Raw genomic sequence first — 15,178 nt, 5'->3', positions numbered from 1 at the left:
CAATAAAGTATGAGCATATTTATCTGCTATTGGTATTGTTCTTATGGATCTAGCAATTTCTAACCCATGCTACCTGATGCTACAGCAGGGTATCTAGGTCTATACAATGAATTTGTCTTCAGCCAGTTTCAGAAGCCACATCATGGGTGAAATTCTAAGTTTAGAAGAATGAACTTGTGACAACTTTAACCAGGAATCATAAATTTAAGTAGTTATAATGTTAAGTGGCCTGGTTGTGAGGTATTGGGGAGTGGTATAGTACGGACTGTGGCAAACTTAGAGCACATATCCATCCAAAGATGGCAGGCCTAACTCACTCCAGCTAGACAGTATCATGTATGAAGGATTCTGTGCAATCTTTAGGTTGTTAAACAGTCTGTAAAGCAGGCTTTTTAAAATGTGAAATGTCTTCCTACATTTATGAAACACCATTTGGGCCAAATAGGACAAGTGCTGGAATGGATGGACCCTCAAAAAGAAACTAAAAACTATGGAATATTTAGGCACCCTGGGTTAGAGCCTATTATCCAGTTTAGCTGTCAGAGCTGAACTCCTTTGAGTTCTGTCTTCCTGAGGTTGCAGCAAAGGGTCCTGACTCTTGTCCATTTCCAAAATGTTGGATGGATGAGTGGAGGGTTACATGGTAGATGGAAGAGTAGAAGATGGATGGTGAATTGGTGGATGGTTAGGTGAGTAGTAGAAAGATGATGAATGAATGCATGGATGGATGAGTGAATGGATAGATGGATGGTTGGTTGGATGGATGCATGGATGGATGAAAGAATGGTAGCTATCAATGTATCCAGGACTTTTGATCTAAAATATCTCTTCCTTATTTAGATGTGATTGAAGCATTGTCAAATCCAATACGATATGTGAATCTGATGGAACAGAGAGCTAAACAACTGGCTGCTTTGACACTGGAAGATGAAGAAGAAGTAAAGAAAGAGGTGAGTGAGTATTATAATCTTATGCATGGCATTAAACATAATTTCCACACCCAGTGGCTGGCATTGCCTATGTAACATCACACCTCACGAGAAGAAACTGGCACATTGGAAAAACACTTTGATGGAGCTCAGCATCATCTCACAAAACATCTACATGATTGACTGAATTTTTCATATTTCACTCTCCTCTGGTATTCTGTGACCAGCATCTCCTTTTGTGACCACATAGAACAGTGCACATTTTGACATTTCAGATTGAAGTTCTAACTGATTTCATATTGATTAAAGGTGATTAAAGCACTTAGAAAAGAGGATGATCCTCAATTCATTTAATATTTTCTTTAGTCTTTAATCTAAAGTGCAGAATTTTCAAAGTGCTTTTGTGACTTCTCATAATACATAAAGTCCTTAATACATATGCCTGGTGTATAGTTTGGGCCATCAAATATCTATCACTAGTATTACATTATATATTTCCAAACAATTGGTATATTTTTCTAAATTAGGTGCCACAATGCAAAGAATAATTAAGGAAGGGTCTAGAAATATTAGAAGTGAAATTTAAAAATAGAAAGCTTCTACGTAGACGGGCAGTCCTTTCGGTGTTTTGTTTTTTTTTTTTTAAGTTGGGAATTTTTTTTTTTTTTTAGATTTTATTTATTTATTCATGAGACACACACACACACACACACAGAGGCAGAGACACAGGCAGAGGGAGAAGCAGGCTCCATGCAGGGAGCCCAGTGTGGGACTTGATCCTGGGTCTCCAGGATCGCACACTGAGCCGACAGCGGTGCTCAACCGCTGAGCCACCCGGGTTGCCCGAGTCCTTTAGTTTTTTGTTTTTTTTTTTAAGTGAAATATAATTTAGTGATTAGAGATGATGCCAATATTAAAAATAGTGAAAGAAATGAGGTATTTTCATATTTCATTTGAATATTCTAAGGATAGATTCATGGGGAAAGATGAGACAAAAATGGAGAACTATCAGAATGGGAGAACAAAATTTTGAAAATTGTTTGGATATTTATAACTAATAGCAAGTCTATTAAAGTTGATATAATTAGTTTTTTAAAGATTTATTTATTTGAAAGAGAGAGCGAGCATGCAAGCTGGGAGGAGGGGGCAGAAGGAGAGGGAGAGAATCTCAAGCAGACTCCTCCCTGAGCATGGAGCCCAACACGGGACTTGATCCCATGACCCCAAGATCATGACCTGAGCCAAAACCAAGAGTTGGACCCTTAACTGACTAAGCCACCCAGGTGCCCCGAGCTGATATAATTTATTAAATAACTTTTTTCTTATTCCAAAAGAAACCTAGGTTTATCATAGAAAAATTTTAAACTATACGTGAGAAAAGAAAATCCGAAAGATTTTACCTGTAATTCAAATACCTAAGCCACCCAGACATAACACTGTAAATATGGAGTGTATACATAATGAGTCTTTTTATGCACAGTTTTTCATAAAATGGAATAATATTCACAGTCTGTGTTTTAACCTTTTATTTTCACTTACTGCAAATATATTCCATGTCATTAAATGTTCTATGACACAACATTTAATGACTTCACAGTCTTCTGTCATATAGCCATACCGTAACTGATTTTTCCAATCCCCTATTTTTGGATATTTGAAATACTCCACTCTTTTCTTCGCTCTCTGTTCCATCAGATCTTCTGTGAACATATATGTAAACACATTTTTGAGTACATATATGATTATTTCCTTGTTTTTTGTACATAATTTTAGAAAATTTTTCTCTAGGATATGTTTTGAACTAATTTAACATGAGAAAAAAGGAAAGGAAAGGGAAGGAAAATATTCAACATAAAAGTAACATTTTCCAGGCTCTTATTTACACTGCCAGCATCATATCCCATAGGTCCAGCAGAGAGTGAAATTTAAAGAAATTTAAATTTAGACTTAGACTGGTAAGTTTCGTAAATAATGCTTTTTGTGGTATGCAGTAAGTAGGGTTATGGGAAAATTTTACACTGCCAGAAAAGTATGGCGAACAGCAGACATAAATATACTTCCAAAGTTATTTGAGCCTCTAACATCTATACTTAGCATCTGCAGAGGGGAAAAACAAATGAAAAACACCTAGGCCCTCTTCTGCGTGAATTTTGAAGGCTTAGTCTAAGCACTCACTGCTTGTGTGGGGCTCACAGAAGGAGGGAGCCTTCTCACCCTCCAAGTAGATGTTTTGGTGTCCTACTCAGAGCTTCTTTTTAGTGCTGCTTCACCCACTACCACTGGGTTGCTGCAGGTGTGGGCTGCAGATGGCTCACGGCCACAGACTTCTCCAGAAAACTGGCCTGGGTTGATAGGAACTACTTTGCTGCAGATGTCTGGCAGGCTAGTCCTGGAATGGAGTGACCCATGCCAAGCAAATGAAAGATCCAGGAGAATGAGAGCCCAGGTGACTTGCTTCTGGGTGGGCAACTTCTGTATTGCAGTTCACACTCCTGAGCCCCCATGGGATAAGGCTAAGGCTGGACTCCAGGCTGAGACCACATTTAAACTTAATCTTCTTTCCCTCTTACCCTGCTTTCCTCACCTTCCTGCAGTTTTCTCCTGAGACCATTGTCTCAGTAAATCAAAACCACCGCCATGTCGCCTTCTGCTTAGAGGGAACACAACAATGCTGAATAACTGCCTTTTTTTTTTTTAAGATTATATTTATTTATTCAAGAGAGAGAGAGAGAGGAAGAGACACAGGCAGAGAGAGAAGCAGGCTCCATGCAGGGAACCTGATGTGGGACTCCATCCTGGGTCTCCAGGATCAGGCCCTGAGCTGAAGGCAGTGCTAAACGGCTGAGCTCCCCCAGGCTGCCCTAGCTGCCGTTTTATACTGAAAATCAAGAATGAATGCCTTTCCTGAATTGTTTTGTCTGGAAACCAGAATTTGAGTGATGGCAATAGTTACCTCTTTAATTCTGTGGTTCTTTAAAGATCATAGCACTTTTTCTTTCCAATGACCTTTGAAAAGATTAAGAGGAGAAAATTCAATGAATTTCTCATTTTGCTCGTATGGACACCAATATGGAATTAGAGGCTGTCCTTAGAAATCTGACAGAAGCTCCAGAATTCTTTCCTCTTCTACTTGCTTTAGCTCACTAACATATGTAATACAATACAATTTAAAGTAAAGATAATTTGTGTAGGTAGAAATAATCCCTAATAACATTCTTCTCCAGTTAGAAAACAGGAATCTCTTTAATCAACTGGATGTGTGTGTGTGTGTGTGTGTGTGTGTGTGTGTGTGTGTGTGTTTTCTCCCTCCTAGGAAATAGAAGTTCAAAGAAAGCATTTTCAAGTGAAATTTCATGTATTGTCCCTATTTAGAAGCAATACTTTTTCTGTCCTGGATGTCTACATATTTGTTAGCCAGGTTCTCCAAGGAGTGAGCCCACAGTTGAAGAGAACATTTCAAGACACCGTCAGTTTCTGCTTATATAGTATGGCAGTTGAAATAAAAAGTCTCCTAATGGTGTATTTTACTGGAGCACCAGAGAGACCATTTTTCTAGTGTTTGCAAAAAAAATGTCACTCTAAGGAGTGGGAGACCTAGGGGCTTCAAGATGTCAGGGATCCTGTCACACTGTCCTTTCAAAGCCTTATCTTTGCACCAAACATCACATATCAAAACTCTATTTAAAGAGAATGCAACACTAATGGCTACAAAAATACAGAAGTAGCATTTTAGGTCAATTTTATTTTTGCTTCTCCTCTAGCAATGGTGATCAGAAAGGATTTTCAGTAAATATAATGTTCATTAAATTTAGAGGCTATTTAGATATTTTGTTTTAAAAATAATTTTAGAGGCATTGAATCCCATAGATTCCAAATGGTCCAACAGAGAAAATATAATTTTTTTCCTTTGAAATGTCAAACCCCTGAATGACCTCATTTTTGAAGCTCAAGACAAAAAATCATTTGCCCTTATCATGTAACGCTAGGAAGAGTCACTCCACACCATTGAACACCAGTGTGCCCTTTATCTTGCCTTGTAATAATGTGAGTTTGTTTGAATGAGGCCACTGAAAATAAGTAGCTGTGGTTTTCTCAAAAGAAAATTCTATCTAGGACATGGCAGGCACTGGGGACACTATTTTAGCTGCAAAGACTTTTTTAGTATAATCCTTTTAACTTGGTAGTTATAAAGGTCATTTCTATTTGAAAATTCAAGACTTCATTGGACCTGCAAAATATTCCCAGATTTGCAATACTTTAATAAATTATCTTCATAGAGTAATTTGCAAACCAAATAAGTAGGCAAGTTGAAAACTCCCCCATGCTTTGAACACGAGGCATTTGTTTCAGATCATGTGAAAAGATAGATGGATACCTATCTAGAAATCCAATGTATATTTATGTAAGTTAAAGAATAGAGATTTGAGTTTCTGGATTTATATTGTGTCTTTTAAAGTTGTCATTCAGGATGCTGGGTTAGTAAAATTGTAGAAAGTTACCTAATCTAAATTGTAACAAAGGCTTTATAATACTTATAGCTATTTCTTTATTTTGAAAGGTATTATAGAAAATTTTAAACATAATATACCATTAAAAAGGCCCTCAGTAGGGATCCCTGGGTGGTGCAGCGGTTTAGTGCCTGCCTTAGGCCCAGGGCGCTATCCTGGAGACCCGGGATCGAATCCCACGTCAGGCTCCCGGTGCACGGAGCCTGCTTCTCCCTCTGCCTATGTCTCTGCCTCTCTCTCTCTCTGTGACTATCATAAATAAACAAAAAATTTTTTTAAAAAAGGCCCTCAGTAATTTTGCAGATACTGTTACCATTCTTGGAATATATTCTTCTAACAAGTAGGTATACATATATTTTTCTTTTTTAAAAATTCTTTTTTTTTTTAAGATTTTATTTATTTATTCATGAGAGACACAGAGAGAAAGGCAGAGACACAGGCAGAGAGAGAAGCAGGCTCCATGCAGGGAGCCTGATGTGGGACTCGATCCCAGGACTCCAGGATCACACCCTGAGCCAAAGGCAGGCGCTTAACCACTGAGCCACCCAGGCATCCCTCTTTTAAAAAAAATTCTTAATTTTTAAAAAGTTTCACAACTCTAATGTTTTCATATGGTTCTAGAAATGCCTGATAAGACTTCAGTAACACTCCTGATTTTCTATTTTTAAAATATACCTGTAAAGAGAAAAAAGTAAATACCCAATGTATTGATTACAAAATATTATGTGACATCATTAATGTCCAAATGTGATATTTGGATGTCACTTGCTTTTTAGCATGTTGGGGAATGCAGAAGTATTTTACTGAGTACTTACTATGTACCTGGCACTGTTCTGAGCCCTTTCATGTATTAATACACTTACGTCTTAAAGCATCCGTATGTCTTGTTTGCTATGATTATTCCCATTTAACAGATGAGGAAACTGAGTACTGAGAGATTCAATTTCTCAGCCAGTGTCACACAACCAATAAGGAGCAGAGTTGGTGTTGAAATCCAAGCCATCCAGCTCCATAATTCATGTATTATACCAGCATTTCTAGAAGTCTAATGTGCAGACCAGGGTATCATGATGAAATGCTGGTCCTGAGTCAGCAGGTCTGGGGTGGAGAGAAGCTCAACATCTCTCACAAGCCCAGGTGATAGGATAATACTGTTCTGTGGAGCATACTTTGAGTAGCTAGGGTCTCCACTACACCCCATCATACTACCTCAATTACAAAACTGCAATTTTCTAGTAACCATTAACAAGGACTAGCCCTTCATTTCTCTTTCTGGCCTCTATAGCATGTTGTTTGAATAACTAGGTACAGAATATAAGACCTTTACTTTAAACAGTAGCATCCTTTGAATTAAATTTTTTGTTAAATCAAATGTCAAGATTCCTTCTTCCCCTCATTTACATCACTGGATACTATATTCTTCTTCAATAGTGAAATTTATATATGTGGGTTCCATTTGATTAGTTTGCACACTGGCTTCTGCGTCTTATATGAATGAAGGTGGTCTTACATATCACTTTGATTTTGGAAAGGAAAGTTGTTTAGTAATACCATAATTTCACTCATTCCAAGAGGCCTGTTTTTAAGTTGTCAGACTCCTGTGTTCTTATAAATGAGCTGGAATGCATCTAAAATAATTTATTCCCTTATTCAGTGTATGGTACTATAGGCACCTTTGATGGGATTTGATTATTTGAAAAGAAAAAGATTTTATGGTCTTACTAGTGTGGATTTCACAAGTAAAATAATGACAGCAAAAATTCAAGGTGATTCATAAGGTTACAGTGTTTAATTTAAGAGAAAGCTTTGGGTATCAGAGTTTGATACCTTATCCATGGTTCAAGAACTCAGCACTAAAATCAAAGATGAGGTTTACTGGTCATTTTGGATTCTCTTTAAATGAAAATCTTTCTCCCCAAATAATAACTGAGCAAAATGCCAATTTATAGAAATAATTTCTCACAATCCCTGAACTTTAAAGCATCCAATAGAGTAGGAAGAGAAAGTTTGCCTTTTTGGAGATGTCCTTTATTTTTTTAAAAAATATTTTATTTATTCACTCATGAGAGACAGACAGAGAGAGGCAGAGACATAGGCAGAGGAAGAAGCAGACTCCAAGGGGAACCTGATGCAGGACTAGATCCCCAGACCTCGGGACCACAACCTGAGCCAAAGGCAGACACTCAACCACTGAGCCACCCAAAGTTCCCCTGGAAATGTCCTTTAGATAATGACATTATCCCTTTCATTTCTATACAGCTTTGGAGTTTCCAAGGCATTTTATTGGGTGCCCTGGATAAAACTGAGCCCTAACTAGACAATATATAATCCCCATTTTTAAAAGAGGGAGTGGTTGCTTATAATAGTAAATTGACTTGCCTAAGAGCAATAGGCAAAAAAGGGAGGAACTAGTCTTTTTCAATGAGTTCTCAAGAGAAGACCATATATGAATTTGAGTTGAAACTACTCAAATATTGATTCAATTTCACTGCTTTTACAAACCTCCTCCATAACAATTTTTCACATTTCGATGGATTCAACTAAGGAGCTTTGAGTTCATCTGCCCAAAACAGCTATACATCCAGAAATTTGAATACTGTAGTCCATGCCAGGTCCCATACCATAGGCATTGTAAAAGTGTGACTCTCAATGAAAATATTTTTCACTCTGAGGCTTCTCGAATTTTAATATGCATACAGATCATCTGGGGATCTTGTTGCAATGCAGATTCAGATTTAATTGTTCTGAAGCAGAGCACAAAATTCTGCATTTTTAAGGTGTTTCCAAGTAATGCTGCTGCTACAAATTTTAGCAGCAAGGTCTTCAGACTGAAGCATCTGTCAGAATCACCTGGATCACTTCTTCAGGCACAGAATGCTCCAATTGCCCTGAGAGTTTCTGACTGAGTAGGTCCGGGGTGAATTTGCATTTCTAATGAGTTTGTTAGTGATGCTGCTGCTGCTGGTTAAGGTACAACACATTGAGAACCAGTGCTTTGGAGTCCTACATCTGTTTCTTACATGGGGCTCTCCCCATGTAGAATTAAAACGTCACTATTCCATCCACTCTAAAATGTCAGCTTTATCACAGAATCCAAGCAGGGGTGCAGGAGAAACTGTTTTCTCAGGGAATTGTCCTGAATCTGTTCTGTGAGTGATTGACCCTAGTCTTTGCCAAGTGATCTGGCTTAGTTAATTTGAAAGACACATTCCCACAAGATGGATGTTAAGGGTGGTTTGTCTACTTTCATTTTAAAAAGAAGAATCCGTTTTATCTGCCCAACTATGAAGCATTCATTTCTTCTGATTTCTTTGGAGAGTATATCAAATATTCCTTAAAGTTGGCAGAAACGATAACATATGTAACATATCTAAAATAGTGTCTCCCTTTAATCTCTTTCTAAATAAGCTGCTGTAATTCTGAATCAAATGCAGATTCTCTACAGACAAGAGAAAGAGCAGCATCTTCATTCACTCACTGATTCATTCATTCAAAAAATGTGTTTTTTTATGTTAGCATAATGGGTGGTTCTTTAGTTTCAGGAACTTGTCAGTGATAGTATATGTAGTAATTATATATGAGCTAAAAACAAAATGCAAATTTCTTCATTTATTTGTTCAATAAAAAAATATTTGAACACAACTTTGCCAGTCACCATGCTGGCATCACATACTATATATAATGATGAGCGAAATCAGATGCTCTCATAGGCCTTATAATTTGGAGGAAGACTAACATTAATTAAAATCCATGCATATACATGTCAACTTACAGCTGTCACAGATGTTTCAACAAAGATACGATGTGAATGCTGATGATTTTTGTATGCGATCACAGATATGACAAAAACTGAAGTCAACAGATAAATTTATTCAGCTCTTTAAAGTTGTCTCATGCATCTAACTCAGTCTGGTAGATTCTTCACAATATAGTTTTACCATCATTTATTATAAAAATGTTTAAGTGTACCCAAATGTTGAAAGAATTGTGTAATGAATATCTATGTATCAATCACCTGGGTTCCACAATTTAAATTTTGATGCCTTTGCTTTATCACATCTATATCTCTCTCCATCTCTCTATCCACTCATTATTCTGTCTTATTTTTTGATTCATTTCGAAGCCGGTATATACTAGTATACTAGTCAGCAAATACTAGTATACTGCATCCTGAAATACTTCAGATTACATACATCAGGAGGTTTTTAGAGATGTTTTTAATTCCTTAGAGCTGTGCAGTTGATACATTATTTAATTTCATTCAGGTAATATAAATTCAAGGCACCAATTAATACATGTGTTTGAGGGAGTTCTATCCTGAGGGAAAAGCTAGTTCTGGCAAAACCATCCTCCCTGCCCACACCTGTCCTGACTGGATTGGATTTCTACGTGACGAAATTATAAACCTTGACCTTGATATTCTGTAAAAAACTGATGACCTTGCCCCTTATTCATCTGGTATCTGAATCAAGCTGCTGTCATCCTAAACACTACACAGAGGGGACTGTACTTTTTAGGTGACTCGGGCAGGTCAGCATGACCCAACACCTCCAGTAATACAATAGATATTTGGTATCTGGAAGACCTCTTACTTACTCTATTACCCTCTTGAATAAATCCTCCAAATCCTAGTTTTCCATTCCTTGATTGTCAGATCCAAATTTTCAATGCCGTGGAGGGAAGTCTTTCCAACTAGCATACCAAATGGCATCTCCTCCTGCAAAACTTGTTAAAAAACGGTCTTTCCAGCTATCCTCTTATTTATACACTTGTGATATACTTTAAAGTCACTTCTGTTCTCTTTGGAAGTAGGAAAGACATAATTTTTTTAAAATAAAATCTTGGTGTTGTAACAGATCCATTATTCCATGTTTTGAAGGAAAAAATAATGTAATACTTACATTTGGCCACTAGAGGGCAAGCACCTACTGCTGTTGTTCATTATGCACAATTTTCTCCACCCATCTAAGCGAACTCTAGCGCAACTATTTTCTGAACTTTCCTTGAAATTTATTTAATTGGATTCCAGGAAGATCTCTATTAAATTGACAAAACTGACATTTCTTGTTCTTTTGTTTATTTTGTAATTTCCAGTAAGATGTGAAAGGATTTCATGCTTATTTTATTCAAACTGATAAAAAAGAATATTTGGGAAAAGACTGGGCAGAAATAAAGTCATAGGTGTTGACTTCCACTGATTCTTTTGAGCACGACAAGGAATTTGGTTTCTGCTTTTCAGCTCACATATCTATAAAAGGGAATTATTCAACTTTCCAGTGATGATGTCAAAATTTTAATTCTACTATTGTATTATTACTACAGGCATTTGTGTTTAGCTGTTCTATTTAACTCATTTAGCTTTTTATACATGAATAATGCCTTTTGAGTGTAACCGAGTAAGCTCTCTGAGAATGATGCTTACATTTACACATCTCTATATTTCAGCTTCAAATTAAGTTCCTTAGAAGTTGCTATTAGCACAGAATACTGAATGAAATAGGGCAATAGTGCAATTCAGACTTTAAACTCTAAGACATATTCAAACACCAATCCTGCTGTTAACTGTGTGGCCTCTAGCAAGTTATATGACTTTTAATAAAGTCTTTAGTAAAGACCTTTAGAGGCATGTGGGTGGCTCAGTGGTTGAGCATCTTCCTTTGGCTCAGGTGGTGATCCCAGGGTCCTGGGATCAAGTCCCACATTGGGCTCCCTGCATAGAGCCTGCTTCTCCCTCTGCCTGTGTCTCTGCCTCTGTGTGTGTGTGTCTCATGAATAAATAAACGAAATCTTAAAAAAAAAAAAAGACCTTTAATGACACCTTGGATTTCTTTTTTTTAAAGATTTTATCTATTTGAGAGAGAGTGAGTGAGCGAGAAAGAGAGCACATGAATGGTGGGGAGGGAGAGAGGCAGAGGAAGAAAGACTCCCTGCTGAGCAGGGAGCCTGACAGAGGACTTGATCCTAGGACTCTGAGATCATGGCCTGAGCTGGAGGCAGACGCTTAACGAACTGGGCCACCCAGGAACCCCAATGTCTTGGATTCCTTTCCTTTATAGTGGAGTTGAGAGGGCATCCCACGCTGGCTGCAGTGAGGCTGGTGTGTCTAATACCATCTAGCACTGAGTGATCTACAGTTGCTTCTGTTAGCACTCTTCATGACAGACAGGTATTAGAATTTGTACATCCTGCCCTTGGTTAACACAATATCTTAAACATCAGTCTGATGTATTCACCATCATAGATTCACATGAAACTAATAAATAAAATTTGTTTCTGGAATATCATAAGAGACACCTGACAAATATCAAACAAAAACAAAAACTGTCAAGGAGCCCTCAGATTCCTCAGTCTAGCATTCAGTCCTCACTTGCCCTTTTCTCACCACCTTTGTCCAGTCACTGGGGCCAGGAGATAGGGCATGGTGGACTGCAGGTCCTTTGGCCCTTTGCATTTCCCAGCATAGCCCTCTCACTCCACCATTGCTGTGGGTTCATTGCTCACCCTGACACAATCCCAGAATTCCAGAAAATTCTGCTCCTTTGGGCAGAGTGTACAAATAGCTTCTGAGCCAAATGTGGTCTGAAGATGTGCTTTGTTTGGCCTCAGTGACTTAAAATTAGGCAGTTTCACACACATACACACACACACGCAAAATTAGTTTTCCAGCTTTTTTTGAAGCCTGGGCAATAAAAGGCTGGTATGAAGCAGAGTGGCACCTGCACCTTCCCAGGAGCTCCCTGTCTAGCTCTGGGCATGGCCAGAGCTGTTGCATTAAGTCAGCTTTGCTCATTTCCATCATTTCTATTAACTGCCTGTTCATGAACAGTGTGAGGCGCGTGGCTGGCTCAGTCAGTGGGGTGTATGCCTCTTGATCTCAGAATTGTGGGTTCGAGCCCCACATTGGATGCAGAGATTACTTAAAAGTAAAATCTTTAAGACAAAAAAATTGTATGGTGTGACTGGCGCCACCTGGAGTTCTGCAATGCAATCCACCTTTTGGGAGGAATCTGAGGGTGTGAGTGAGCCCTGGACTAAGCAAGTATTTCTCCAAAGCTTACCTCAAAATCCAGCAACTAACCTTGGTCTCTTTATCCTCAATTATAACTGTAACATGTGTGCCTGTATGTTTACTCAACACTTAGCTGCTTTAAAAAAAAAAAAAAAGTGTCTGGGGAGCCTGGGTGGCTCAGTGGTTGAGTGTCTGCCTTTGGTTCAGGTCAAGATCCCAGGGTCTTGGGATCAAGTCCCTCATCGGGCTCCCCACAGGGAGCCTGCTTCTCCCTCTGCCTATGCCTCTGCCTCTCTCTGTGTGTCTCTTGTGAATAAATAAATAAAATCTTTTTTAAAAAATCTCTCTGCATTGATACAGTATGTCAGTTTCTGGGATGTAGGGCTTTGTCTTGCATAACCTTGATAAGCAGAGATTTATTTTTCCTTCAACTTGACTCAAGTTGACAATTGAACTTGGTTTTCCAAGGGCATACAGCTACATGGAATGTCTGCAAACCTGATACAAGGTGAAAATAAGTTGTTGGATTCATTTTGGACACACTTCCAGCCTGAATCCCCCAAGACACTCATTTTGGTGGCCAAAAACAGCCACATATTATTGCTTTTCTGAAAGCTGGCTTGCCATCACCTCTTTTCCTCCGTCAAAATTTTCTTTTACCCTTTCTCCCTCCAGAGGACTATTTTTAGCCAGCTTTCACATTGGAAAAAAATGTGATTTATCTCCCACATGGTTCCAGAAACCTGCCTGGATATCAATGAGGAAGGTCAGATGCCCATGGAACAGGAGGACCCTCCCTCCTGGTTTCCCAGGCACTGAGTTTGGTGACTGCAAGCACCCTTGTGGCCAGGAGGCTGGGAAGCTTTCCCCTTCCTTGTTCGACCCAGGGGACCAGGCCCAGTGGATGACTTTGCTGGTGTCCCAGTGTTCTTTCCCACATTCCCTTTACGTCGGTCCCTCCCATGCAGTGTAAATGTATCTCCTCTATGAATTTTGTGGCCAAACATCTATGATATATGTCAGTCTTCTCAAGTGTCCCACAAAACCAAATACCTGCAGGAGTGAGAGAGGTGAAGCCTAAATGAGTAAGGAGGGAACAATTCTAAGAAGAACAGGAACCGCTCCATGCCAGCCCAACATGGGGAACACAGGCCCAATGTTGCCGATCTGATTTTTCAAGAAAAGCAAGAAATTTATTTTATTAACAACAAAAAAAATCTCCTTAATTAAAATATTTGGCAACATTGGGTGAGCCAAAGAAAACATTTCCATGCGCTCTGTTTGGATCATATTCCCCTAGTTTGCCATTTTTTTTAAAGTTTTATTTATTTAAGTGATCTCTACACCCAATGTCTGCTCGAACCCATGACCCCAGATGAAGAGTCACAAGTTCCCCTTACTGAGCCAACCAGGCACCCCAACATTGCAATTTTTTGGTGAACAAAAAATATGCAGTCCCTCCCTTTGGCATAATGCTCTAGGGATAATTTTCCTGATGGATGTAATTTACTAATGCAACCAAAGTAGAACTTACCCATCCAAAGTAGCCATTTTTCAAAAGGCAGAGTTCTACCACAGTGAGTTCTGTAGGCTGGCTAATTTCTTCCTTTAGGTTTTTGCCTCTCCTACTTCATTTCCAGCCACTAGCCCCAGAGCTCATCTCTTGCACTTCAATACCACTAGCCATGAGTTGACCATTGTAGATAAGTAGGGATGATCTGTTATGATAAGTTCTGCCATCAATTAAAGCAGTTTTGGAATTTGTGTTTGAACGATGCATTGGGGGACAGAGTAAAAGCCACTTGTGACAATCATTTTCATCTTACATTTCATAGAAATGTTTTCATATGACCTGCTGTGTGTAGTCACATGGCAAAATATCGCAATGTTGCGCTTCAAATGACTTCAGGCTCTTTCTTAATATAATATATATTTTATGTACTACCAAGTAGAACATTGGGATAGCCAGGGTCAGTAATATCTGCCATGAACCTGGAAGGCAATTCTAAGAAAAGAGTTGCAGAGCGTTTAAGAATTCAAATGTATTGTTGCAATGGTATGTGATGACTAGTGAGGCAGCTATTTAATAAAGAACAATGTTTATTCAACAAACATTTATTATATATTTATTTTACATAGAACACAGTGGACTAGCTGCTAGAGGGGATGGAGTGGAGATTTCATAAATTCCAATGTGTTTATTATTACTTTTCACTGGTAGTATTGCACAAATTCAAAACTTTTTTTTTATTTTGTGCACACCTATTCACTCTGTGCCAGAAACTATTCTAAGCATTTCACAAATATTTACTTATTTGATCCTTTAAACAACTTTATAGTGTACATAATATAATGACACTCAGTATAGACACATCTTCATCTATAAAGATGAGGAAATTGAGGCAGAGAATTAAGTGACTTGCCCAATACTACACTGTTAATACTATACAAGACCAGGCAGGGGTGCCTGGGTGGCTCAGTTGAGCATCCAGCTCTTAGTTTTTTATTTGTTTGTTTTTTAGATTTTATTTATTAATTCATAAGAGAGAGAGAGAGAGAGAGGCAGAGACATAGGCAGAGGGAGAAGCAGGCTCCATGTAGGGAGCCCAACGTGAGACTCGATCCTGGGACTCCAGGACTACACCCTGGGCCAAAGGCAGGTGGTAAACTGCTGAGCCACCCAGGGATCCCTCTTGGTTTTGACTCAGGTTGTGATCTCAGGGCTGTGAGAT

At 38.6% G+C, this 15,178-nt stretch overlaps 1 protein-coding gene across 2 annotated transcripts in view; it reads left to right on the top strand.

Annotated features, from left to right (window-relative positions):
• PLCB1 (phospholipase C beta 1) overlaps positions 1 to 15,178 on the top strand; it is a 673,888-nt gene that overhangs the window by 539,411 nt on the left and 119,299 nt on the right. For both annotated transcript variants that reach the window (XM_077872243.1, XM_077872244.1), the window contains exon 23: positions 841 to 950. In XM_077872243.1, coding sequence (XP_077728369.1) covers positions 841 to 950 — 110 coding nt within the window. The remainder of the gene's footprint in view (positions 1 to 840; positions 951 to 15,178) is intronic.

The sequence above is a fragment of the Canis aureus genome, chromosome 26 (genome assembly GCF_053574225.1).
Source record: "Canis aureus isolate CA01 chromosome 26, VMU_Caureus_v.1.0, whole genome shotgun sequence".
NCBI classification, from domain to species: Eukaryota; Metazoa; Chordata; class Mammalia; order Carnivora; family Canidae; genus Canis; species Canis aureus.
The sequence above is the reverse complement of the archived record's forward strand: the minus strand, read 5'-3'. Positions and strand labels throughout refer to the sequence as shown.